The sequence below is a fragment of the Populus nigra genome, chromosome 19 (assembly GCF_951802175.1).
Source record: "Populus nigra chromosome 19, ddPopNigr1.1, whole genome shotgun sequence".
NCBI classification, from domain to species: domain Eukaryota; kingdom Viridiplantae; phylum Streptophyta; class Magnoliopsida; order Malpighiales; family Salicaceae; genus Populus; species Populus nigra.
In genome coordinates, this window is record NC_084870.1 from 9,840,959 (window position 1) to 9,866,108 (window position 25,150).

A 25,150-nucleotide genomic window follows, 5' to 3' on the forward strand; every position below is an offset into this window, starting at 1 on the left:
ATTAAAATGTCAAAGGTATTTTTTTTAACCATATCATCATTTGAGTGAGGCATTCAATTTGTTGTTTCTCCACTTTGTAGAATAAGTCACACCAATTTTTTAATTTTTTTTATTAATATTTATGGTGTTCGATTAATTTATTCTCATACATAGTTAAAATTTTAATTATTGTTTCAAATATTTCATCCCAAAAATAATATTTATATTTTTTTAATACAATTATATGTTTTTTATATAACCCACAGTGAAGTGAAGATCTAAAGCCTAGTACTAGTGGCTATCCAAATAACATCCTAATCAAAGCTGAGAAACTTGAAGATTTAACAAAGTAGTACAAAGATGAACCGCCACTCGAAGCTGCCACCAGAAGAGACGAATCCATTTTCAGAATAATATGTTTGAATCAAAGATGCCATGCTAATTTGAGACCCAACAAAGCAGCCCCCATTTCAGCCTGCTCAGAATTACAAGCCAGCACACAAACTGGGTGGTGATCAGATTTAATCCGAGGAAGATGAAGAACCATGGCAGCATCGAAATTCATTAACCAAAGTTGACTGCAAAAAGCACATATCGATTCTTTCAAGCAATAACCTCTAGCTTCCTGGCCCCCTCAAGTAAAACAAGAACCCATGAAACACAAATCAATAAGTTTACACTCATCAATCCATTGTTTATACCTCAAACAACGAGAGAAATCAAAAGGAGCTCCACCTTTTTGTCTGCAGGACTAAGCATCTCATTAAAAACACCCAGATCGATGTATCATAGAACCAGCAATAATTCTAATTATATGGTAAAAAAATGTTGTGTTTCAACGAATACTAAGGGTTGGCATAAATAACGGTACAAAACCATTTGCCTTTAGACACATTCTCAATTTCATAAAAAAATACTACTAAATTTGGCGCTTGCTGCCCCCACGATAATTCTAATAGATAATCCAGCTTTGCTGTCCGTATTTGAGATAGGAAATTCCAAAGACTTGACTTCGCCACTCGGTTTTGAAATCTTGAACTTTCTTTATACTTATGGCGGATGTTTATTGAGTGAGCCAGTCTATGCGTGTTTTATAATTTATAGTCCTCTGATATGGGATTTGGAATTAAGTGCTTGCTCTGTAACTCTGGACTGCATCCAACAATTATAATTGGCTCGTGCCTTGTTTAAACTGAAAGAAAATTCCCGTTCAAAAAGGAAAAGGGAAAAGGTTACAATCTAAAATTGTCTTCCCAGAAGAGCACAGACATCTAGTCTGAGAATTGGGGGTAGTGCTCTATTAGTTTTTTACGTAAAGGGTGGGGTTTCTACTTTCTATAAAGGCCATTGCCACATCAAATACAACACTGAAAGAAAACAAGAGAACAGACAAACATATTCAGTTTTGGCCATGTATGAAGGAGACAATCTTTTTAAGCATGGCCACAGCATTGTCGCTGGCTGGCTTGAACAAATGAAAGACGTGCCCCTCTCCTTTGACCTCCATAGTCTCAATCACTCCAACCCATCCACTTTTCTTCAAAGTCTCGCAGTATAGCAGGCCCCTATCCCTTAGCAAATCTTTCTCAGCAACAGAAACAAACACCTTGGAGCACCCCAGACTAGACAAATTTGGATCATAAGTAGGATTGATTAAAGGGTCATCACATCCACTTGTTTTAGGACATGCAAGGTGCCATGTTGCACTCATCCCTTTCAACACTCTCTCTGATTCATTAACTTCATTTCCAATCCTTTCCTCTCCCCAAAAATAAGGATTTATTAAAACAATACCTGCAACATTTACACCAATTATTTTCTCTTGACCAAACCTCATAGCCACGTGGTGTGCTATGTTACCACCAGCACTGTCACCAGCCAAGAACACCTTGCTTAAATCAGCATGTTTATTTAGCCACTCTTCAGGTCCGTCTCCGTTGACATGAGATGCAGCCCATTTCAGGGCAGCCCATGAATCATCATATGGAATAGGGATGGGATGTTCTGGTACTCTCCTATAATCAACAGAGATAGCAATAACTTTAGCCTCGGCGACTAAGAGGTTAACGTAATTATGGTAAGTAGGCGAGAAGGCACTTTCCGCGCAGAAGCCTCCCCCATGAATGTAAATTAGGAGAGGGAGCTTTTTGTTGGGATCCACTCCTTTTGGGAGGTAAAGTCTACAAGATAGTCTTGCTTCTTTTGAATAGATGACATCTTTTGACAGGACATCGGATTTGGGGTCCTGGGAAGGGGGGGCGATTTCGTTGCCAATGAGCCTCTCTATCCTGCCATCTTTATATAAGATGATAAAGGGAGACAGATCCTTGGCAACATCAGCCTTGGCTGCGTCCATATTGTATGAAAACATGGTTGCTTGTCTTTTCTCTTCCCTCTGTTTTTCAAGAAATGATGAAGTTGTGGTAGCATGAGAAAAGAATGGAGGAGGGTCTTTAATTTATAGACAGGTGAAAGACAGAGACAAAGGTGAATTTGAATTCATACGGTGTTCCCTGATACTGGTTTTAAATCCTCAAGCAATTAATTCTTGGCTAACACAGCAATGACATCATAAAAGTCTTCTAGATGGGTTGAAATTCTGAAGTGAGAGTGTCGAAGTTCCAAACCTGATCAAACGCTATAATTCTACGTTCAGGCTTGTCAAATACGGCAATTCCAGGAGAACGTCAGGAATTGACTGGCGCCTAATTACTTTACTAATTAATTTTATTGGCCAACAGAGACTTAAGGTCAGGCTAAATTGTAGAATCGCATGGATTTATCACTTTGAACACGGTAAAAAAAGGCATGGATATTAATCAACGGATTAATTCTTGTTTATATAAAAAAAAAAAGGAAAAAAAAACAAGAAGGGAAAAGTCTGTGAAAAGGAATGAAGTTTCATGCTTAGGGCCCTCCATCTTGAGAATTACCATGAAGCTGTCTTGTAATCCTTTTCTTTTGTAACTAATGAAGGTCGACTACCATCTCAGAAAGGATGGTCCTACTACGATTTACTAATGCCGACGTATTAGGCAAGCCAGACAACGCTCCGACATTTAGTATATTCTGGTCCTAAAAGCATCCATGGTGCTTGGTGGACTAAACGTAAAATATGATTTGTGGAGGAGGAATTCTACAAGCACGTTGAAATAACCCATAAGAATTGCCTTTGAAAAATCCCTCTTTTTCCCCCCGAGGTGGCTTTAGAATTTCCGGGTTTAACGTTTCAAAAAAAGCCTAATCAAGATCGTTTGGATTCTAGAACATGACTAAGATTTCGTAACCATTTGGTATATAATAATTTCCTTCTAGTAGGATTGAAGGAAAATTCCTCGAGTACGTACGCGTCACGATATTATATGACATGTATTAAGAGATCTAGTAGATTGAAGGAAAAATGATGAAAAAAGTAGAAAACAATTTATAAAGAGTAAAAAATGACGACAAACTACTGATTTAAAAGCACGATTAATGCTGACTTATGACATGATAATTAATTATGCAAATCTCAAGAATACCACTACATTTTATATATATATATATATATAGGTAGTCTTAATTAATATTTTCATCAAATATCTTTTTTATATCAATTTTATTTTCAAACTTTTAGAAACTCTTAATTAAAAACTTTCATCTATTTTTAAAGGGTTTTTTTCCTACATCTTTTTTTTTTTAAGAAGTAACGTTATTTTGTAGGAAAGTAGAATTAATTGAAAAATAAAAATAATTCAGTGATAAAATTGATATAAAAGATAATTTGGGTACACAATTGATATTACTCCATAGTACTTAGTGATATTTTTTATATTTTCTTTATTTATTTTACACCACGGAAGGGTATTATTCAACTTATATTAAAAGATATATATTATTATTCATATTTGATTAAACCATGATTAATCTATGTCATATATATTTTGGTTTAGAGTTAATGAATGTAATTAATCCATATTACTTATAGGTTAGTGGGAGATTAGCATTAATGATTATTTATAATACTAACACATACGGTGTAATTAACTTGATCAATGACTATATATATATATATATATATATATATTAAGCTACTTGTAACTTTTGGTAAGTTAATTAATGTCCATTGATTTAGGTCTATATATTCGTGAGCTTTTATATTGGACTTGAGATTATCTAATTACATGGACATAATTTCTTAATAAATCTTGGTTCATCGATGAAATATTAGATAACATGTAGAGTCGTATAGTATGATGCAGCCAATAATTGAAGTAATAGATTACATGCAGATAATATATACTCAGCTATCTATCTTCATGGATGAAAGAGATAAATTTTCTACGCATAGCGACGGCATTGACGGAGGAAGGATTGGACAAATGAAAAACATGAACCTCTTCTTTGGCCTCCATGATCTCAACCTTTCCGCCCCATCCATTCTTATTCAAGGTCTCATAATACAGCCACCCCCTGTCCCTCAGCACATCATTCCCAGATATACAAACAAGCATCTTGGAGCCCCCCAGGCTAGGCAATCTTGCATCCTTAATTGGATTAATCAAGGGATCGTCGCATCCACTAGTCGTAGGGCACGCGACATGCCACATAGCATCAATCCCTTCTCGTACTGCCTCTCTTTCATTAACCTCGTTGCCAATACGTTCTTTGCCCCAGAAATAAGGATGTATTAGAACAGTCCCTGCGACATTGATACCAGGTAATCTCTCTTGACCGTATCTCATGGCCATGTGATGGGCTATATTACCGCCAGCACAATCTCCAGCGAAGTACACCCTGCCGAAATCAGCATGAATATTTAGCCACTCTTCAGGACCGTCTCCGTTGACATGAGATGCAGCCCATTTAAGGGCAGTCCATGAATCATCGTACGGGAAGGGGATTCGATGTTCTGGGGCTCTCCTGTAATCAACTGAGACGGCAATAATTTCAGCCTCGGCAACTAGTGTTTTAAGGTAGCTATGGTAAGTAAGTGAGAAGGGAGTTTCAATGCAAAAGCCTCCTCCATGATAGTAAAGTAGAAGAGGGAGTTTTTTGCTAGCATCAACGCTTGTTGGGAGGAAAAGTCTAGAAGAAAGATTTTCCTCCTGTGAATAGACAACATCTTTGGAAAGGACATTGGATTTGGGATCAAGAGAAGGGGGGACAATTTCGTTGCCACTTATCTATCTATGCTGCCATCTTTATATATGATACCATGGGGAGAAAAATTATGGGCAATTTCACGCTTAGTCGAGCACTCGAGCCCATGTGGAAAGAAATGAATGAAAATATGTCGCCCTTTTCTGATGTTGAAGATAATGAGGTGGAGAGCTGAGCAGTAGCTAGCCCTTATATTGTTAGAAATTAATGTGTAATAATCAATTCTTTAGTATTTAATTTGGATGTGAGAGTAAAACAATGCAACGAGATCTGCATTTTCTAAATGGAAGATGATTTGGAAAGCAATAATCGACAGTCGACACACTTAAGGATTCTTGAAAGGAGAATTCTACGATGCCTTTGAATAATCCAAAAGCATTGCCTTGGGAAAAACATCCATTTTTTCTTTGTGATTATGGAATTTTCCGCAACCGACGAGATTATTCCAGAGACAGTTCAATTCGAAAACAACCATATTTAACGAGAGCAGTTCCCGATCATAAGTAGGTGGTAAAGTCATGAAGTAAGCCCGTTTGGTATTGCTTTTCAAATAAGGATGGAGTAAGTTTTGATTTTTTTTTTGTTTAAAGTTATTTTTTAATATACTTTTGAATTATTTTAATATGTAATAATTTTAAAATAAAAAAACAATTTAAAAATCAATCATTTTCCTACTCTTAAATACCCCTCAAAATAACTTTTGGACGAAAGAATTTGAGATGACATTCTCGTGTTTGGTACGTACGTAGGTTAGGAAATCTTAAATTCCGGCTGGGATTTACAATATGCTTGTCTTTGCATTATATTTTCCACAAAATTAGGAATGTAATTCCATGTTAAAATGAGCACGATCACATTTCCAAGCACTTGGGGATGTGAAAATATTTTTTTTTCACGTGAATGTCCACTTCTCTTTTATTATTTGACTGAAATAGATTTATTTTTAGCGATGATTATAATTATAATATCATTGATTTAGACAGCTAGGATATATGCATTTCTTAAGATATGAACTTCGAGAGTTTAAATGTTTTTTTTTTGTGTGAAATTTAATATTTTTTCTAAAATGAATAATATAATATGATCGATTAATATAATGTGTAAGTTATGTAAATTGATAGTAGGTAGTTTCTTAATTTTACTTAGTAGTTTTTAATTAATTATTTTTTAAAGTCAAATTTAGGGGTGGAATCCATTTCAGTGATTAGTTTTAAACACGGGTGATATGCATGTTTGTATTAAAGATGACAAATATATTATTATTAAATCTATTTTAAGTTATAAGGGGAAATTATTAAACTTATTTGATTTTATCACTGATGTTCAGGGATGAATGAATAAGTAAAAGAAATATTAATAAGAACCTTTTATTTTCAATCAGCTACAGATATCATATTTCCAAGAAAATATAAGAATCTATTTAATAAATTCCCCTTATTTAATTCTATAGTATTCTTGCAAAATGATACGAAAATTTAAAATGGATGATGGTATTTTTTAAATATTTAAAATGGCTTATATCATGAGCTATTAAAAACAAATGTTTAACATTTTTCAAAGCATGCACAAATCTCCCAATGTGGAAAAATAAACTAAATTTTCTTAAGATAATAAGTAGAGTAAATTGTAGTTTAGTTCATGTATTTTTTTTATGATGTTATAAGTTAGTACTTGTTGCTTTTAAAATTATAAGCAATCCCCTGACCAGAGTTGATTGTAAAATTCTTAAAAGTTTTTAAATTATGTTTTTTAAATGTATTTTCTATTTTTTCTTGTGTAGGCGAGCTTGTAAAGTTTAATTGGAAATTGAGGTGTATTAGAAGAAATTAATTAAATCATCATGAAAAACTGGTAAAAGGACTGAGTTCGACCATTTTGCATATTTTTAAGTTATGCTTTTATATTTTTCCAAGCTCGAATATTTTTGCTCTTTCTTCTCACTTTATCGATGTCTCGGTGAATGAATCACCAGTAATCAGGAATTGATGCTCTTGTCATTTTTAGTGGATCATGGTTTTTGTTTTTTATTTTCTCTTTAAGTTTATCTTTTTTTTTAAAGTGAATATATTGTGAAAAAAAAATATTGATCTTGGAGACTTATTAAATTTTCAATAATGATATTATTAATATTATTAAAAAAAAATTAATAATATAAATTCAACAACACTAAAAACAAAATCAGAAACAATGAATGAAATTCAAATATATCGTGATTCATTTGAATTTTTACTGCTTATGTGGCCCTTCCGGTCCACCTTTCTTATGCAATTAAAAATAATTATTTAAAGTGGTAATTTAATGATAAGAGCTTCAGGTGATAGCTCCATGATAAAAGCTTGAAATTAAAAGGTTTGTTTTCTTTGTGGTTTCAAGTTCGAACTATATTGTTACTTATATGATAACCACTAGAAATTTATATAATCATTAATTTCAGGACTTATAGAATTAATTGAGATATATTTAAACTAGTCCAGACACTCATATAAAACTAAAAAAAAAAATTACCAGTGAAGGATCTTCAGTTTTGTTTCTCATCGAGAACGTTCACCCACCATCATCCTGTAACTGGCGTCAAGCTACTTTCACCTAAGAATAAAAATATTTTCATTATATAATATATTGCCGTCCAGTGGAGATGACTATAATGTCCCTACCATCGCGAGTCGACAGCATCTAACAGCATTGGGACAGGGAGCTTTTTCAAAGCATCACGGTAGTAATAAAATGATGAGGAAATAACATAGTTGAGAATTTAATAGAAAAAATAGTGTAGTTTATAAAATTATAGATGATAAATGTAACTCAAAATCAAAGATAGCATATGTGATTTGAAAAACAATGTGCAGATGCAATTTTATTGATTAAAAAAAAACTATTTTAAATTTAAAAAATAAATAAATATTATTTGTTATCTTAATTACAATTGTGATAAAAATAATAAATATCAATATCATTGTAACAAAGATAATATTTATTTAAATTAAAAATATATTATACTTGTCACAACTTAAGATTACAATATTTTATAAAAAGGAGTTTTTGATATTTTACAAAAAGGAGTTTTGAGGAAGTAATGGAGTGACTGTTCGATAATGTGGTTGTGACTAAGGTTCATCCACAACAATGCATATCAATGTTTGGTAAAGCAAGCAAAACTGATTTTGCTTTGCAGGACCCTATAATTTTTGCTGTCATTGGAGAAGCAGCATTTTGCTGCTTCTCGTGAATATTTTTAAAGAACAGTGGAGCACGGCTCCATTGTCGCATTGTTCAGTTTTTTTAAAAAAAACTAGTTAGAAAAGTTTAGTTTTTCCCCCTCGAAAAACTAGTGCAGTTAATCGTGAACAATTTTTTTTTTTGTTTTTTAAGGCGAATTAAATTTACTCATACTGTAATCTCAATTTTATTTCTAATAATATTTTACCTAATTTTATTGCACGCTCAAAAAATCATGAAAATTATAGTTCTTGTAAAATGATTTTTGTATGTAACGAAATCTATCCAACAATTAAATACTAGTTTTTCGAGTAAAACATAATTTTTTATAAAAAAAATTTATAAAAAATTGTGTTTTACTCAAAAAACTAGTATTTAATTGTTGGATAGATTTCGTATGTGATGGCATTGCATATAGTTTAATGAAATAATAAAAAATATTTAATATCAATATTATTTATTTCATGATGTAATAACAGTAGTTAAATTTACAATATTTAAATTAAAAATAATTAATATATATATATATTAATTATTTTATAACCTCAATTTGAAAATTATTTTTAACAAAACACATTAAATTATTTTTTATTCAATCTCAACTTCAATCATAATTTTAACCAAATATATATCTTTTCAAACAAATCTTAACTAAAAATATTATTTATAAAATAATTTTTTTAAAAACAAAACCGCAATAACAGCAACCTCAGTAACAAACGAAATATAAACCGTAGGAAGATTGCTTTTATTCAAGCCTTTTCCAAATATGTTTTGAAATAACCGAGTCCTCTGTCCGCAATTTCAAGTGCTCAACCATGTCTGAAGTTGCTCAAGATTTCTCTCCTTTACTTCGACTATACAAAGATGGTCACATAGAGAGACTTCTGGGAGTAGATATCATCCCTCCTGTTGATCCCAATTCCAATGTCATGTCCAGAGATGTCGTCTATTCACCTGCGCTAGATCTATCTTGTAGACTTTACCTTCCAAAAGACACAAATCCGAACCAAAAACTGCCCCTCCTAGTTTACTTTCACGGTGGAGGCTTTCTGATAGAAACTGCCTTCTCTTCTACTTACCATAATTACCTTAATACCTTAGTAGCCGAGGCTAATGTTATAGGAGTCTCCGTAGACTGCCGAAGAGCACCTGAGCATCCTCTTCCTGCAGCATACGATGATTCATGGACAGCCCTCAAATGGGTTGCATCTCATGTTAATGGAGATGGGCCTGAGGAGTGGCTAAACTCTCATGCTGATTTTAGCAAGGTGTTTTTTAATGGGGATAGTGCCGGTGCTAATATATCACACCAGATGGCCATGAGACACGGTCAAGAGAAACTAGTTGGTGTTAATGTTGCTGGGATTGTTTTGGCACATCCATACTTCTGGGGTAAGGATCCTATTGGTAATGAGCCCAGGGAATCATCACAAAGAGCATTTGTTGAAGGTCTGTGGCGTCTGGCATGCCCTACATCAAATGGGTGCGATGACCTTTTACTTAATCCACTTGTCGATCCAAACTTGGCTCGGCTGGAGTGCTCCAAGGTGCTTGTTGCTGTCGCTGAAAAGGATCTGCTGAGAGATAGGGGGTGGCACTACTATGAAAAGTTGAGGGAGAATGGATGGAGTGGAGAAGTGGAGATCATGGAGGCCAAAGGAGAGAGTCATGTGTTCCATCTGTTCTCTCCTCCTGGAGAGAACGCTAGGCTTATGCTTAAAAAAATATCTTCTTTCCTGAATGAGGACAAGGCCTAGGATATGGGGAGAGTTTCTCTCAGGTTTTTGTTTTTTAATCGAAGGCTATCATGTTTTATCATCTATTTGTTAGTTTTGGCATATTGAGACTCAGTCTCTCTACAATTGCATCTTGAGGGGACAATTCATATATTGGACTGAAATGCTCGCATGAAATTATTTCTCGTGTCATCTTCTTCGTTATTTAAATTCTTGATGATGATTTGGAGAATACATCTATTTCCAACCAGGTTAAGCTTTCAGAGATTTTATTTGATTATTTTTATATATATTTATTAGTCGTTAATGAATGGCTACGTATTTTTTCTCAGTGTGAATGACAATAAGTACGACGTCGTAAGTTTTTATTTGTCTTCCCATTAGAGAAAAATGAATCTTGAGGCCCAGCTAATTTAATATTTGCTGACCAGTATGTCGCTATGTCCATGTCAATGTCCATATCATGATAGGTTTCCAGGAGGGTCATCCATGTGATTTTTTTGACTTTTCCATTTAAATGCAGATATTTTCAACTCTCATTCATGGCGACGTGGACGGATATCTGGGAGGTGGATGATGATAGATGCCGTGTTTCGTAACTTGTCTCTTGATCCGGGTTAGTATAGTACTCCGATCTTCGTAACCATGGGTTTAATTCCAACATTGTTACGCGCTGTTGCTGTCGTTCTTGTACTTTACATGTATATGTTTCTTGCAGTGAGTTTTTATTTGGAGGGTGTTTGAAAGGGTGGTTATTGTTGTTTTTTAAAGTATTTTTTATTTAGAAAAGCATGCTAATAATATTTTTTTATTTTTTAAAAATTATTTTTAAAATTAGCACATTAAAATGATTTGAAAACATTAAAAACATACTAATTCAAAGCAAACAAAAAAACTTTTAAAATTTTTGAAAAGTGTTTTTTTACGCACTACCAAATAGAGCCTTAAAAATATATTAAAATAACTTTTTTAATAAAATATATTTTTAATAGTAATATATTAAAATTATTTAAAAATACGTTAAAAAACAAAAAATTAGCAAAATAATGGTTGAACTGACACGTCACATCAAACATAATTGTTTACAGGAGGGTCATCCATTATCTTGCAAATTTACGGCTTCCGAATTAGATGTAGTTTATTGATTATCTTGCAAATTTACGGCTTCCGAATATAAAGAGGAAACCATGATTAGTTAATACTGTTTTTATTTTTGTATTTTTAAAAAAATGAAATTTTTTTTATTTTTATTTTTATTGATATTTTAAAATTATTTTTATATGCTGATATTAAAAATTATTTTTAAAAAATAATAATAAACTATTATTTTAATATATTTTTAAATAAAAATATTTTAAAAAATAATTACAATATCAATATCAAAACCTTAGATATAAGGTAACCGTTACTATAGTAGATCTATCCATTTCCTTTGTATTTGATTTACTGCTTTTACTATATGAAATTCACTCAACAATCCAGTTAATTTTTCCCCGTATCTAAAGAATTTAGGATCATGATCAATTAAATGACTTATTCATAAAGTTGGTAATATATACCAACTCAATTTAGATTTTGTAAGAAAAAAACATTTTAAGTCACTTGTATTTTGAAAGATAAAGCCATGGATATTTAGGCATAATCTACTCTTTTTCTTGTAAATCTTTCTTATATATGTATATTTTTAAGAATAAAAGAATCATTTTAAAATTTGTTAATTTAAATTTCTAATTAAATGCTCAAAACATGTTAATTTTTTGTATCTACAGAATATAATAAACATGAGAAAAAGTGGAGCTAGCATACCCTCATTAGCAGAAGAATATATCAAGTGTCGTCCTTTTTTTGTGGACGTGCATTGTGTAGGTACTCGTCTGCAATCATTTCTTTTGATAGTCGGAATCAGATTCTCAACTGGGACTGTCGATTCCGCTCCATTCCGATGACAGCGGTCGGAATATCCCCCACCGTTGCTATCTTGCTAGCAATCTAGGGTCATCTCCGGAGTTTTTCCGCTGACCAGAATGTCTTTGATATTTCATAAAGATCTGGTTCTTTGAGGATGTCGTTGAAGATGGCATTTTTAAAGGGCAACGTTAATGATTTTAAATGCTCATGACTGTTCCCAACCTTCTAATATTCAAACGCTTTTAAATTTGTAAATATTATTTTGAATTAAATAAAATACTGGTAGTGTATTTCATTCTAGCTGTGGTTACTTCAAATTAAAGAAGTGAAGAGTGGCGCTATCTAACAATAATTAGAGGCAACAAATCGCATCCAGTCATTATTCTTCATGTATGAAAGAAACAATTTTTCTAAGCATAGCCACAGCATTTTCGCAGGTAGGGTTGGGCAAATGGAAAACATGAGCCTCTTCTTTGGCCTCCATAAACTCAACCCTTCCACCCCATCCATTGTTCTTCAAGGTCTCACAATACAACCTCCCCCTGTCCCTCAACACATCTCTCCCAGCAGCAGCAACAAGCACCTTGTTGCCCCCCAAGCTAGGCAATTTTGGATTATTCATCGGATTAATTAAAGGATCATCGCATCCACTTGTTGTAGCACACGCACAATGCCAAATTGTCTCCACCAATTTTCGTATTGTCTCGCCTCCATCAACCTCGTTGGCAATAGGGTCTTTGCCCCATAAGAAAGGATGTGCTAGAATAATCCCGATGAGATTAACACCGGATAATCTCTCTTCACCATAGCTCATGGCCATGTGATGTGTTATGTTAGCACCAGCACTATCTCCGGCAAAAAAAGACCTTGTTGAAACCAGCATGGCTATTTAGCCACTCTTCAGGACCATCCCCATCGGCATGAGATGCAGCCCATTTAACAGCAGCCCATGAATCGCCATATAGAATGGGGATGGGATGTTCTGGGATTCTTCTATAATCAATTGAGATGGCGATTATTTGAGACTCTGCAACTAATGTGTTGAGATAGCTATGGTACGTGGGTGAGAAGGGAGTCTCAAGGCCAAAGCCTCCGCCATGAAAGTAAACGCTTTTTGTTGGGATTGATGTTGCTTGGCAGGAAAAGTCTAGAAGATAAATTTTCTTCTTGTGAATAGACAACATCTTTGGACAGAACATTTGATTTGGGATCTAGAGAAGGGGGAACAATTTCATTGCCCACGAGTCTCTTTGCCCTGCCATCTTTGTAGATCATTATAACGGGGGAAAAGTCATGGGCAACGTCAGGCTCTGTTGAGCCAGTAGAGATGACATCGAGGATATCGAACATGATTATCTTCAAGAAATTGAGGGAGATAGTTGACAAAAAAATCCGACGGCTGGCTACCCTTGTATAGATCGAAATAACGCGTAATAACTAATTAATTAATATTTAATTTGGCAGCAAATTTTTTTTTGTCAACCTCTAACATATGACAGCATAATATCAATGACACGTACGAAATTACCGGGTAAGATGTTATAATTTATATAATTTTTAATATATTTTTTTAAATAATGTTTTTAAAATTTAAAACTTATATGCATCTATATTGTTTTATATTTAATTTTTATTAATTAAAAAATAATGTTAAGATTTGAATAAATAATCACTAAAAAAAATATTTTATTAAATAACCATTTTAATTTAAAAATTTAAACTATTAGATAAAATATTATAATATAATTCATATATTTTTTTTGGTTGTATGTTATATTTTAAAAGTATTTCAATATCGTTAAAAATAAATATTAATTTAATATTTTTTTAAACTAATAACACTTGATTACAAAGTTTCAATTAGAGTTTTTAAACCCGACTCAAGAGTCGGGTCATGGGTTTTGATAGAGCCATGTGGGTCAATTTTAATTTTTTTTTATAAATCAAAACAATATTGTTTTAGTTAAAAAAATAAATACTCAGCAGGCTCTAACTTGGTTTTTGACCGGATCTTGCCGGGTCAACCCGCCAGATCACCTGAGTTTTTGACTTTTTTTATTTTTTTTTAAACTCGATCCAATTCAGTTTCGGGTTAGCCAACTCCTAAGTCGTCTGTCAGTCAGCCGGGTTAAATTTTAAAATTATTGTTTTAACTACAAAAAAAAATCGTTACATAAATTTCTAACCCAGACACGAAGAAACTTTTTATGATATTTTTCTTAATACTTTTATTATATTATGAGCATATCCACCTGCTTCGGACAAACCCAAGCTATAGTATTTCTTTTATTTTATACTTGTATCAATATTGTTGTATGATAAATAATGTTACTGTTAAAAAAATATGATACGATATTAACTGGTAGATATTGGTCGTAAAAATTTCAAAATACAAATTTTATTTTTTATGTTTGTCGTGTAATTATTTTAAAGAGAAAATTGTTATATAAGGATTTTTTATAATATAAAAAAAATATTTTTTATTTGAAAGTGTGATTGTAATTATTTTTTAAAGTATTTTTTATTTGAAAATACATCAAAATAATATTTATTTTATTTTAAAAAAATTATTTTTGATATTATAATATTAAAATAATCTAAAAAATTTTAAAAATTGTTTTTAAATAAAAAATTTTAAAAAAAAACTTGAATGTTTTTTAAAATATTTTTTAAACGCGCGTGAACGTTGGTCCTCGACTTTAAAACGTCAGATACGTTTCATAGCTGCCAGTTGGGCATGGGTTTTGGTGTCCTTTTCCATTATGCTCGCATGTGATTGTTTCAGTTCCGTAACAAACTTTATTCGAGGACGTGATTCTGTCTTTTTTCTTTTTTTTTCCCTGTTATAACCAATTACATTATAATTACTAGTATTGTAAAAAACATAAAATAACAATTTTTGAAAAAAAATATATGCATACTAGATTTATATAAGTTTCTTATAAATTAATTACGATGTTACCATGAAAAGCTCAAAATTTATTTGAAAAAAAAAGACATAATACAGTGATTTTCTAAATTTTATTGTAGTAATATTAATTAAAAATTATTTTATTCTAGAAAGATAAAATATTTTTTTAAGGTATAGTTTATTTAGATTCTAAAAACTTAAATTTCATTATCATTTCACTTAAAACAGATCCTAGAGAGGCATCAAATATGCCTAAAGACTTAAAATTAATCCTACAAAAAATCCAGACCTAAACTCATTTTCATAGCATGATTAAAAACCAAAAACCACTTTTATGGGACCCCCCCAAAACCAACCTTAAACACCAAAATGTCATTTTTTATTGGTAGAACGTGGTCGTTCGCATTCTTTTTCTAGTCGTAAACCATGAAAAATAATTGATTAGTTTTATCAAACTAAAAGGTTAAGTTATAAATATCTTATTGCAAAAAAAAAAAGATAATTAAATAATTACTAATAAAAATAATGGCTGCGAGGAAAATTAATATTAAAAAACACATGTTAAAATTATTTTATTTCCTAGATAGTTTTTCATTTTCCTAAAAATCTTACCAAGTGTTATTTAAAATAAAAAACATTTGGAAATCTGATTAGAAAAATCATTACTTTCAAAAATATAATTTTAAACAGTTCAAGAAGATATTAATGTGATAACCAATGTAGCGGTACTAGTACTGGCCGACATGGTACTATGTCTGAAAAGAGTTGATCTGTTTTTGAGAAGCACGTCTATAGCCACAGCGTTCTTGTAAACCTCACCTACTCCAAAATTGGCTGGTAGTAGGATAATATGATATATATTTTATATATAAAAACGTTCTAGGAGTTAATCTGTCATTTGTCAAGATATCAAAGGTTCTGTTTCAGCCACCTGTCAAAGAGAATAGAGAATATAATGGTTAACAAGTTTGTTAACATGGTTAGACAGCTATTGAATTCTATTACTGTTGAGTAGAATACATAACCAGGCTTCTCACCTTCTGTTGATATAAAATGAATGTAACAGTGCTGGGGATGTAAGCAGTGAATAATACACAGAAACATTTTCTTCTTCCTTTGCATTGCAGCATCTTTCTCTAATTATGTTCGTTTCTTGTTCATCTCTGTAACAACTCTTACTAGCTTATCATGGTATCAGAGCTTAAGATTGTTAATATCTTGTGATCCTATGATTTCTCTGCTTCTAATATCTTGCTAATCTTTGTTTCTGGTATTATTATCGCCTTAATAAACCAATTCTTTCATAATAATCAATCTACCTATTATCTGTTTGATATATTGTCAAACTGAAAAAAAAAATTATTCTTCAACTCTCCTCTCAAATCTGTGATTCTCTTCCTCTCTGTCTCTTGAACTCTAAAAATGATGACTACTTCTCAATTTCAAAGCTTCTAATATCTTGTTAATCTTGTTTCTAGCATTATTATCACCTTATAAAACCAATTCTTTCATAATAATAATCATCTGTTTGATATATTGTCAAACTGAAAAAAATTCTTCTTCAAATCTTCAACTTCCTGCAAGAGTCTTCCTTCTCAATTTTTGATTCTCTTCTTTTCTATCTCTTGCACTCTAAAACTGTTCCTTCTAATCCCACTGACTCCATCTTTCTTCCTCTATCTCCTTGCGTAATATGGTGTACTCTTCAAGCATAGAAAGAAGGCGGATACCATCATAGAGGAATTTAGTGTCTCTCTCGCTTTACCATGTCATGGTTTTGGAAGCCACAGCCTCCACCATACCTGGTATTTTACTAACCAAATTGCGAGCTTTCTCAGCACACTTGAGAGTCCGATGAGCATCTTTCCTAGCATTGTATCGATTGTCATCCCTGTTATATTCCTCAAGTCAGCTCTCCTCTTCACATGCAGTCAACCATTTCTCAACCTTTTCAAGTATTTCTTTCTTGCTAAAAGATTCCTCCTTAACATTAGCAATTTGAAGCTTAATCTGCTCAAGTATACTCGCAGGGTCCATGTTTCCAGATTCTATGGCTTCAATAGCATATTCTTCTGCAGATCAGTTTGCTGATATACTAACTAAAGGTTTGTCCGTTCTTTTATTTCGACGTCACTGTTCCAATCTTATGCTTGGTTCCTCCAAGCATATGATTGCAGGGGAATGTCAAGATATCAAAGACTCTGCTTCAGCCACCTCTGCTTCAGCCACCTGTCAAAGAGAATAGAGAATATAATGGTTAGCAAGTTTGTTAATATGGTTAGACAATTACTGAATTCTGTTACTGTTGAGTAGAATACGTAACCAAGCTTCTCACCTTCTGTTGATATAAAATGAATGTAACAGTATTGGGAATGTAAGCAGTGAATAATACATAGAAACATTTTCTTCTTCCTCTGCATTGCAGCATCTTTCTCTAATTCTGTTCGCTTGTTGTTCATCTCTGCAACAATTCTTACTAGCTTGTAAGCAGTGAATAATACATAGACACTTCCGAGTTTCGATTATAAAGAAAAAAGAAAACAAGAGAAGAGGACAAACTCGTGTACCAAGAGAAACAAAACTAGATGATAATTTATCACTTCATTTAAATATTAAACTCAACGGTCAAACTCGTTGCTAGTGAAGGAAGAGGAAGAAGAATTTTCATTCTTCATTATTTTATTTCCTATTAGATTTCTTTTTTATTATTATTGTTAAGATAAAAAAAATTAAAGGATTAAACACACATGCATGAGTTGGATATGCGTGCATGGCTACAAGGAAACTCGAGAGTGCTTGTTTTTTTTTGGTGAAAAATATATTATTCACCTTAAATTTTAATAAACGACGCATTGTTTATTATATATTTTTTTAGATCACTAAAGATGACTTTGATGATTAGAAAATGAGGGTCCAAGTTGTTTTATCCAAAAAAATGAAAAACACATCCTTTAAACCTATTTTTAACCACCAAACATATTTTAATTGGCCTAAAAACTAAAAATATAATCAAATATTTTTTTTTTCAAGTTTCAATCTGCCCTTCCCAACATCATTGAGAATGAAAAAATCCAGGATAACAAAAAAAACCATTTGAGAATCAAATTAAAAGAAACAGAAGTTTGATGACCAAATCAAAACAAAAAAAAAATTGAGGAACTGATAAAGGAATGTACACAATGAACAGCGGTAAAGATAATGTTTTTCTAAAAGGATGAACATGGTTTTGCAAAATAAAAACCAGTCCTTATTTATTTTCTTGGGGATAGGGTTAACGTCAATGTCAATAACTTGCATCACTCCTGTTCTGCAACAAATCTTTCTCCACGACAGCGATAACATCGCTGGGGCACCCCGGATTCGAATAGCTATTCCGGGACCAGTATTGGAATTATTTAAAGACTCATCACACCCACTCGCTGGAGGACAACTGGGGATTGGCTGTTCTGGGGCTTTCCCGTGATCAACTGAGGCTGCAATGACTTTCTTTTTAGAGAAGAAAATTGTTTGTTTGCTGAAAAGTAAATTTTTTAAGAAAGTAAGTTTTAGAAAAATATTTTTTGATATTTGGTAGTGTAATGAAAAATAAATTGAAAAATATTTTTTAGTGTTTGGTTATGTTTTGTAAAATGAACAGGAAAATAACTTATTAATGTTTTTTTTTTCAAGTTTATTAACATAATGATGAATAAATTTTATAAATTAAAAAGTTGAAAAGAAATGAAATTGAAAAAAAATATAATTTTATAAATTATCTTAGATAAAATAAATAATAATCAAAATAATAGAGATCAAATAAAAAATAAAATTGAAAGATAAAAAAATTAAAATAATAATAATTAACATTTCATAAATTATTTCAAATAAGATAAGTAACAATCAAAAGAATGAGGATCAAATTTGATAAATAAAAAATTTCAATAAAAAAATAATAAGAAAAAAACAAATAATAATTATAAAAATAAGAACCAAAGTTAAATTAAATGAATATTCCACTCACTCACATATGTTCTCAGTTCGTTTCTTTTGTTTTGTGATTGAGAAACAATTATTGGTTGCTATTAATAGTATTTACCAAAAACAATGTTGTAGTCAATAATAAATCCAACCAGCTCTAAAAAATCTAAAATAAAAATACACCTTTAAATTACTTTAAAAAATCTAAAATAAAAAATCAAACAGAATTTAAAAACTCTTAATAAACTCTAATATGCTTTTCTTGATATCATTATAAGGGAAAAAAATATTATCATTGAACTCTCCTTTCAAAAACAAATTTATTAACACTAATTTTTTTTTTCTAGAATGAGATCACTCAACTTTCTTTTTGCTTGTTATTTTTTATGACTTTTTTTCTCTTATATCTAATAAAAATGTAAAAAATAACAAAATAAAGTTTGAACATCGAAGTACAGAACTATAAATTTTTAGGTTACAAATGTAAAGAAAACAAAAAAAAACTCAAAGGTTTGGGGTAAATTTTTCATGCAACTGTAGCGCTACGGAGACGTGAACAATGCTTTGTCTTTGGAGCTATTACGAAACCGTTCATTTAGACTATACTGTGTTTATTTTTTAAAATAGCTTTTATAATTATGGTTTTAAAAAAAGTATAGTTAGTTATGTTTAGTTGGATTTAGATATGTGTTTAGTAATAATAATAATTGAAGTTTACGTGTTTTAAAAAACATGTATAAAATATTTGGTGAAAATATAATTGTGGTTGTTTTTCAAAGTGTTTTTAATTGGAAATGCATCAAAATAATATTTTTTTTATTTTTTAAAAATTATTTTTGATATCAGCGCATCAAAATAATTTGAAAATACCAAAATTATATCAATTTGAAGCAAAGAAATATATATATATTAAAAGCGCTTTTTAAACGCAAAAATAAACAGGGTTTTACGAAACTTTGTTAAAAAAACAAGTAAAAATTGCTTCATAAAAACTGCATTTTAAACTTAATTTTTTAATATACTCTATAATATAAAATATAATTTGATTTGTTACCAAATATTTTATTATATTTATTTCACCGCAAACATAAATGCTAATAAAAAAACAAATCGCATGGTTAGTGTATAGTATAATATATTTTCCAAGTGGAACATGGCTGCCTGGGAATTATCAAGTGTCCATAAGTGTTTGTTAAGGAATGTTTGATTCGCATAAAATAATTTTGCTTGCTTCTCATGAAATATTTATTAAAAATTTAGTTAATATAAGACATTTTATAACCATTCTGTAGTTAGTTTATTAAAAAATATTTTTAATTTGATAAAATATTTAATAAATAATAATATACTAGTAATATTACCCAATTATATATTTTAAAGATTAATCTACCATTATCTTATCATCATAACCATTATTTTCATTATTTTTTTAGTTATCGCCTTAACCACCGTCTCACTCTCAACAACAACATATTATTATTATTATTAATCTACAATTATTATATTTTTTATATCATTAATTATTTAAATACTATGAAAAAATAAGAAAAAACATTTTACATATAAACAAACGCCATGTAATTCGAACCACTGTTAGCATTAATGGCCGACTAAGCAATGAAATTTGTTTGTTTTCCAAGAAAAAGATTAAAAAAATAATATGATGAACATTCTAAGAAATAACTGAACTTTCCTCGTAAGAACTTTCAACCGCCAAAAATGCTCGTAGACTCCTTCCCTCCAATGCTTTGCCAGAACTTCCCGAACGGAGTTTCCTCCTGGTTGTGATTAAAGTCGAACATTATTTCTCTTCAGCATCGTCACAGAGAAATTATTTCATTTGAAGGTTCACTCGGAACAAAATATTAATGTCCACTACTATAATTTTTTTTTTGTTTAACGTGGATGTCCGGATCAGTTTACGTGTATCTCAACTAATCCCACGGGTCCTGAAGTTAGCGACCATCTAAACCTACAGTGGCCATCATATGAGCAATCACAGGGCTCGAATCTGAGACTACAAAAAAAACAAACTTCTTGATCTCAAGTTTTTACCATTGAATCACCCCCTGCATGGTTCCACTACTATAATTAATTGGTTAGTGGGTGCTCTTGTAATAAACTTAATTTTGCCTACATAAATTGACGGTGAATTTTATTTAAATTTGACCTTCAAATAGAAGCAAAGACATTATCGAGGTACACGAGGCTTGCAGCTCAGTGGCCTTGGCAGGCTTTGGCCTGCCTATGCGTCCTGAGTTCGAGTCCTCGAGTGTACCTGCACTTGAGGGTTTAGCTGCTGTGGTCAATTTGTGTGACTTATTCCGCCCTCGTCCTGGGTTCGATCCTCTATGTGTACGCCTGTCACCCCCGCGGTGCCTTACATGCTCCTGGGCTTGCAGGATGTCCAGCGGGCCGTGGGGAATAGTCGTGGTGAGCGTAAGCTGGCCCGGACACCCCACGTAAATAAAAAAAAAAAAAAAAGACATTATCGAGGTTGCAAATTAATTTTAGAACAAACTTGTCGAGCTCGCTATAATCGAAACTTCAAAGACCCACCCCGACCTCAGGTCTTGACCATGACAATGAAGGGCAGGAAAAAAAAAACACTCTGGGAAACGAAAGGAGGATATTCTGCTCACACCCTAGAGAGAAAAAAGAAGAAGCTTGACCTACACCTCATTGAGAAAGGAAGCAAACTTTTTGACCAAACTTAGAGACTTGTCATGAGCAGGATCAAAGAGATGGAACTCATGCGCCACACCTTCATGTTCCACAACCTCCAAAGCCCCTTTATACCCACTTCTTTTCAAGTCCTCGTAAAAGATCCCACCTACTTCTCTTAGATGATCCTTCTCGGCAAGAAACACCAACACCTTCTCGCACCCTAACTTCGCCAAATCCTCTGGCGGCGGCTTTAGCTTAGGGTCTTGCTTCCCACAGTTTGTTGGATACATGAACATCCACATTTCGTCATCCTCCATACCACCAAAAAACGGGTGCACCATGATCATTCCAATAAACCTCACCCCAGGCAACCCGTAGGACCCGATCTGAACTGCCAGGAAATTGGACATATTAGCCCCACCACTATCCCCGCCCATAAAAAACCTACTAAAGTCCGCATTGTCATTCAACCATGGCTCAGGCCCATTTCCATCGACATGTGATGCTATCCATTTGAGCCCCGCCCAAGCATCCACATAACTTCCGGGCAAGGGCCGCTCCGGCCATAGCCCGTACTCAAGCGACACGGCAATGACATTCGCTTCAGCAACCAATGCCATTAAATGGCTGTGAAAAAGTGGTGAAAAGGCAGACTCAAAGCAAAAGCCGCCACCATGAATGTAGTAGAGGACTGGGACTTTTTTGGTCGGGTCAAGGATTTTAGGTAAGTAAATTCGGGCGGATACAGGTGGTTCGGTTGAAATTGTAACATCTTTGGATTGGACCCCGGTATTTGGGTCGTTAGATGGGGGGATTTTTTGGGTCGGGTAGTGTATTTCGACCCGCCCATCCTTGTATGCTGTCAAGAATCGAAATTTACGATCTATTTCATTGCTGCCCATTTGAGGAGAGAAAGCTTAAAGCAGCAATAAAGATACATTGATTTGGGAGTTGAAACGTCAATATATAGAGAACATAACCGACCAGAAGTATCAAATGAAGAATAAAAAGATTATCCCTTCTTTTCTTTTTTTCCATCCATTCATTTAATTAGGCCTCTATATTGTGGTATAGATTCTTAAAAAACTATTAAAATATTTTTTTAACTTTCAATATAAATACATTAAAATCATAAAAAGCATCAATTTAATATATTTCTAAAAAACAACTAAAAACACTTCAAAATACACACTACACAAGAGTAGTAGTTAAGTAACTGGAAAAACTCTACAGGTGACAAATCTATGATTGTTGAGCGATAAGAGATATCACCGAACCTACATTTGTCCAGTAGTGAATAGTGATCCGTTGGAGGAGGAGACAAATCTATGATTGTTGAGCGATGGAAACAAACAACCCCGGCACAATCTCCTAAGATGAATCTTTCTGAAATATTATTAAGCCAATCCGGATCCATTTCCATATATGTGGGCCGGGCCGCATACCCAGCTTATATAAATAAGATTTGTGGGGCTGGGCTTTACTGTTTCGTTTGTAAGCATGGGCCGACTCGTTGTTTCGGGTCGTTTTTTTCTGGTGGATTGGGTCATCCAGACCCTTAGAAAACCAGGACTTTCATGCCCTGTTTTCGTGCTGTTCTGAGCTGGGCACCTTTATAATTGAATCCCAACCCCCCTCGGCTACTACACGCGGTGAACCATAAAATAACCAACCACTTGGAAGGCTCTCTGCACATCAAGATCAATCATATAAACTGCAATTAAGCGTCTTGCATTAAATTATTAAATGAAAAGAGGATACAAACTTCCATTACAGGACAATAGACAACAAATTTTTACAAAAGATTGAACTGGTCTTGTTTGAGAAACGAGACAAACTTATGCCTCATTTCCCGAGCCTTGTCACCATCGAGATCAAGCAAATGGAAGCAGTGGTCTTCCTTTTCATTCTCGACAAGTTCAACAGTTCCCTTCCATCCACTCCTCCTCAACTTCTCATAATAATTCTTAGCTGCAACAGTCAAATAGTCTTTCTCAGCTACAAAGACCAACATCCTCTCGCACCCGAGCCTAGCAAGATCCTCTACACCCGGATTCATCCTAGGATCATTCAGCCCACTATTAGTGGGGCACATGTACAACCACATTTCATCATCCTTGGTACCCCCAAAGAAGGGATGCACCATAACCACCCCCACAACCTTCACCCCTCGGGGCAACCCTATTGACCCGACCCGAAAAGCCAAAGTATGTGATATGTTACCTCCAGCACTATCTCCCCCAATAAAAACTTTCCCAAGATCAGCATGATCATTCAGCCATGGGTCATGTCCATTCCCGTTAACATGTGATGCCACCCACTGGAGCACAGCCCACGAATCCTCGTAGCATGCGGGTATGGGTCGGGTAGGAAAGAGACCATATTCCACAGAGACAACTATAAAGTCAGCCTCACCAGCAACTTGGTTGCACAACTTGTGGTAGGCAGGAGAAGAGGCAGATTTCATTGAGAATCCACCTCCGTGGATGTATAGTAAGAGGGGGAGTTTTTGGTTGGGGTCTTTGAGTTTTGGCAAGAAAATACGGGCAGAGACTTGAGGTTCAGATGAGATAACTACATCTTTGGACTGGACTCCAGTGACTGGATCATCAGACGGTGGGATCTTTTTGTTGTGTGGATAGAATAATTCAACACGGCCGTCTTTGTAGACCTGAAAGAACCTGAATTTGAGGGCGATTTCATTATTTGGGGATGATGCCATTGATAAGAACGAAAGAAAGAAGGAAAGAAAAAGGATTTACTTAAGAAAGGTTACTTGGGAGCGAGAAGGATAAATCTGAATTGATGTGCATAAAGAGGGTGCCTCATCCTTAATAAAAGGACTGAGCCAATCAAGAGAGGCATTGAACACCAACCCATCTGCCAAAAAAACATAAAATTGCTTTGCTTACAAGCACCAGCCATTCTTCCAAAGAAATAATTGCATGATCAGAAACCATTTAATAATCCTTTAACTGTCTAAAATATAATATAGAAAATTAATAGCCATTTGATTAGGGTTAAACATTCTCATTTTAGGAGTTTTTATTCCAAAAATACTTTTCTTTTCTATTAAAAACTTCCAATCTTATATACTATCTTTAATTTTTTTTTAATTGACTGTTTAAGAGTATAATCACTTTAATTTTTTATGTATTTAAAAAAAAACATCAAATTGATATTTTTATTAAAAATAAAAAAATCTAAAAAAATAATTTTAATAATCTTTAAGTAAAAAATACATTTGAAAATAGCTGTTAAATCTAAAATCACAATAAAATTAAAGACTACAAGAATTAATTATATAATTCTAGAAAACAGAAAAAAATAACGTCTTAGTTTCTTTAAAATACAAAAATGGAGTTATATTATATTTAACTCTATCTCCAGGGAAACGAATAATATATCAAGAAGGCGGTCACCAACAGCCAGTGGCTCGCACGATTATTAATGATAGTCAACAGTAAATTATTTAACTGGATTTGATAAAGACAGGCAATATCTTGTAGATATGAAATCAAGGTTTTTTTTTAATATATTTTTTTGAAAAAATTAATAGCTATTATATTCTTAAATATTTTTTAAATTTAAATCATTAGATGTTATTGTACGTAGTTGATTTTATATGCCA

The 25,150-nt window shown here is 32.8% G+C and overlaps 4 protein-coding genes, 1 long non-coding RNA gene and 2 pseudogenes across 5 annotated transcripts; 1 reads left to right on the forward strand and 6 right to left on the reverse strand.

Moving 5' to 3' along the window:
* Positions 1 to 1,132: 1,132 nt before the first annotated feature.
* Positions 1,133 to 2,443, reverse strand: LOC133679897 (probable carboxylesterase 12). The gene has a single exon (XM_062102625.1). It carries the CDS (start codon positions 2,348 to 2,350, stop codon positions 1,379 to 1,381), a length of 972 nt encoding a protein of 323 aa, XP_061958609.1. The 5' UTR covers positions 2,351 to 2,443; the 3' UTR covers positions 1,133 to 1,378.
* A 1,740-nt stretch (positions 2,444 to 4,183) lies between these two features.
* Positions 4,184 to 5,521, reverse strand: LOC133680183 (probable carboxylesterase 12; annotated as a pseudogene).
* Positions 5,522 to 9,085: 3,564 nt separating this feature from the next.
* LOC133679747 (probable carboxylesterase 12) lies at positions 9,086 to 12,284 on the forward strand. Its single transcript, XM_062102433.1, has 3 exons — positions 9,086 to 10,120; positions 10,600 to 10,692; positions 11,846 to 12,284. The coding sequence occupies exon 1, from the start codon at positions 9,156 to 9,158 to the stop codon at positions 10,095 to 10,097; it is 942 nt and encodes a 313-aa protein (XP_061958417.1). The 5' UTR covers positions 9,086 to 9,155; the 3' UTR covers positions 10,098 to 10,120; positions 10,600 to 10,692; positions 11,846 to 12,284.
* A 52-nt stretch (positions 12,285 to 12,336) lies between these two features.
* On the reverse strand, positions 12,337 to 13,375 carry LOC133679746 (probable carboxylesterase 12; annotated as a pseudogene).
* Positions 13,376 to 16,271: 2,896 nt separating this feature from the next.
* Positions 16,272 to 18,697, reverse strand: LOC133679961 (uncharacterized). The gene is made up of 2 exons (XR_009836246.1): positions 17,231 to 18,697; positions 16,272 to 17,124 (listed from the first exon to the last, which is right to left on the reverse strand). It is a non-coding gene; the product is annotated as an uncharacterized LOC133679961 (long non-coding RNA).
* Positions 18,698 to 21,356: 2,659 nt separating this feature from the next.
* Positions 21,357 to 22,471, reverse strand: LOC133680121 (2-hydroxyisoflavanone dehydratase-like). The gene has a single exon (XM_062102943.1). It carries the CDS (start codon positions 22,419 to 22,421, stop codon positions 21,525 to 21,527), a length of 897 nt encoding a protein of 298 aa, XP_061958927.1. The 5' UTR covers positions 22,422 to 22,471; the 3' UTR covers positions 21,357 to 21,524.
* A 758-nt stretch (positions 22,472 to 23,229) lies between these two features.
* On the reverse strand, positions 23,230 to 24,430 carry LOC133680120 (2-hydroxyisoflavanone dehydratase-like). The gene has a single exon (XM_062102942.1). It carries the CDS (start codon positions 24,239 to 24,241, stop codon positions 23,315 to 23,317), a length of 927 nt encoding a protein of 308 aa, XP_061958926.1. The 5' UTR covers positions 24,242 to 24,430; the 3' UTR covers positions 23,230 to 23,314.
* Between the last annotated feature and the right edge of the window lie 720 nt (positions 24,431 to 25,150).

Excerpts from the sequence above, each read along its gene's own strand:
- LOC133679747 (XM_062102433.1), top strand. The coding sequence starts at position 9,156 with ATGTCTGAAGTTGCTCAAGATTTCTCTCCTTTACTTCGACTATACAAA.
- LOC133680121 (XM_062102943.1), bottom strand. The coding sequence starts at position 22,421 with ATGGGCAGCAATGAAATAGATCGTAAATTTCGATTCTTGACAGCATAC.
- LOC133680120 (XM_062102942.1), bottom strand. The coding sequence starts at position 24,241 with ATGGCATCATCCCCAAATAATGAAATCGCCCTCAAATTCAGGTTCTTT.
- LOC133679897 (XM_062102625.1), bottom strand. The coding sequence starts at position 2,350 with ATGTTTTCATACAATATGGACGCAGCCAAGGCTGATGTTGCCAAGGAT.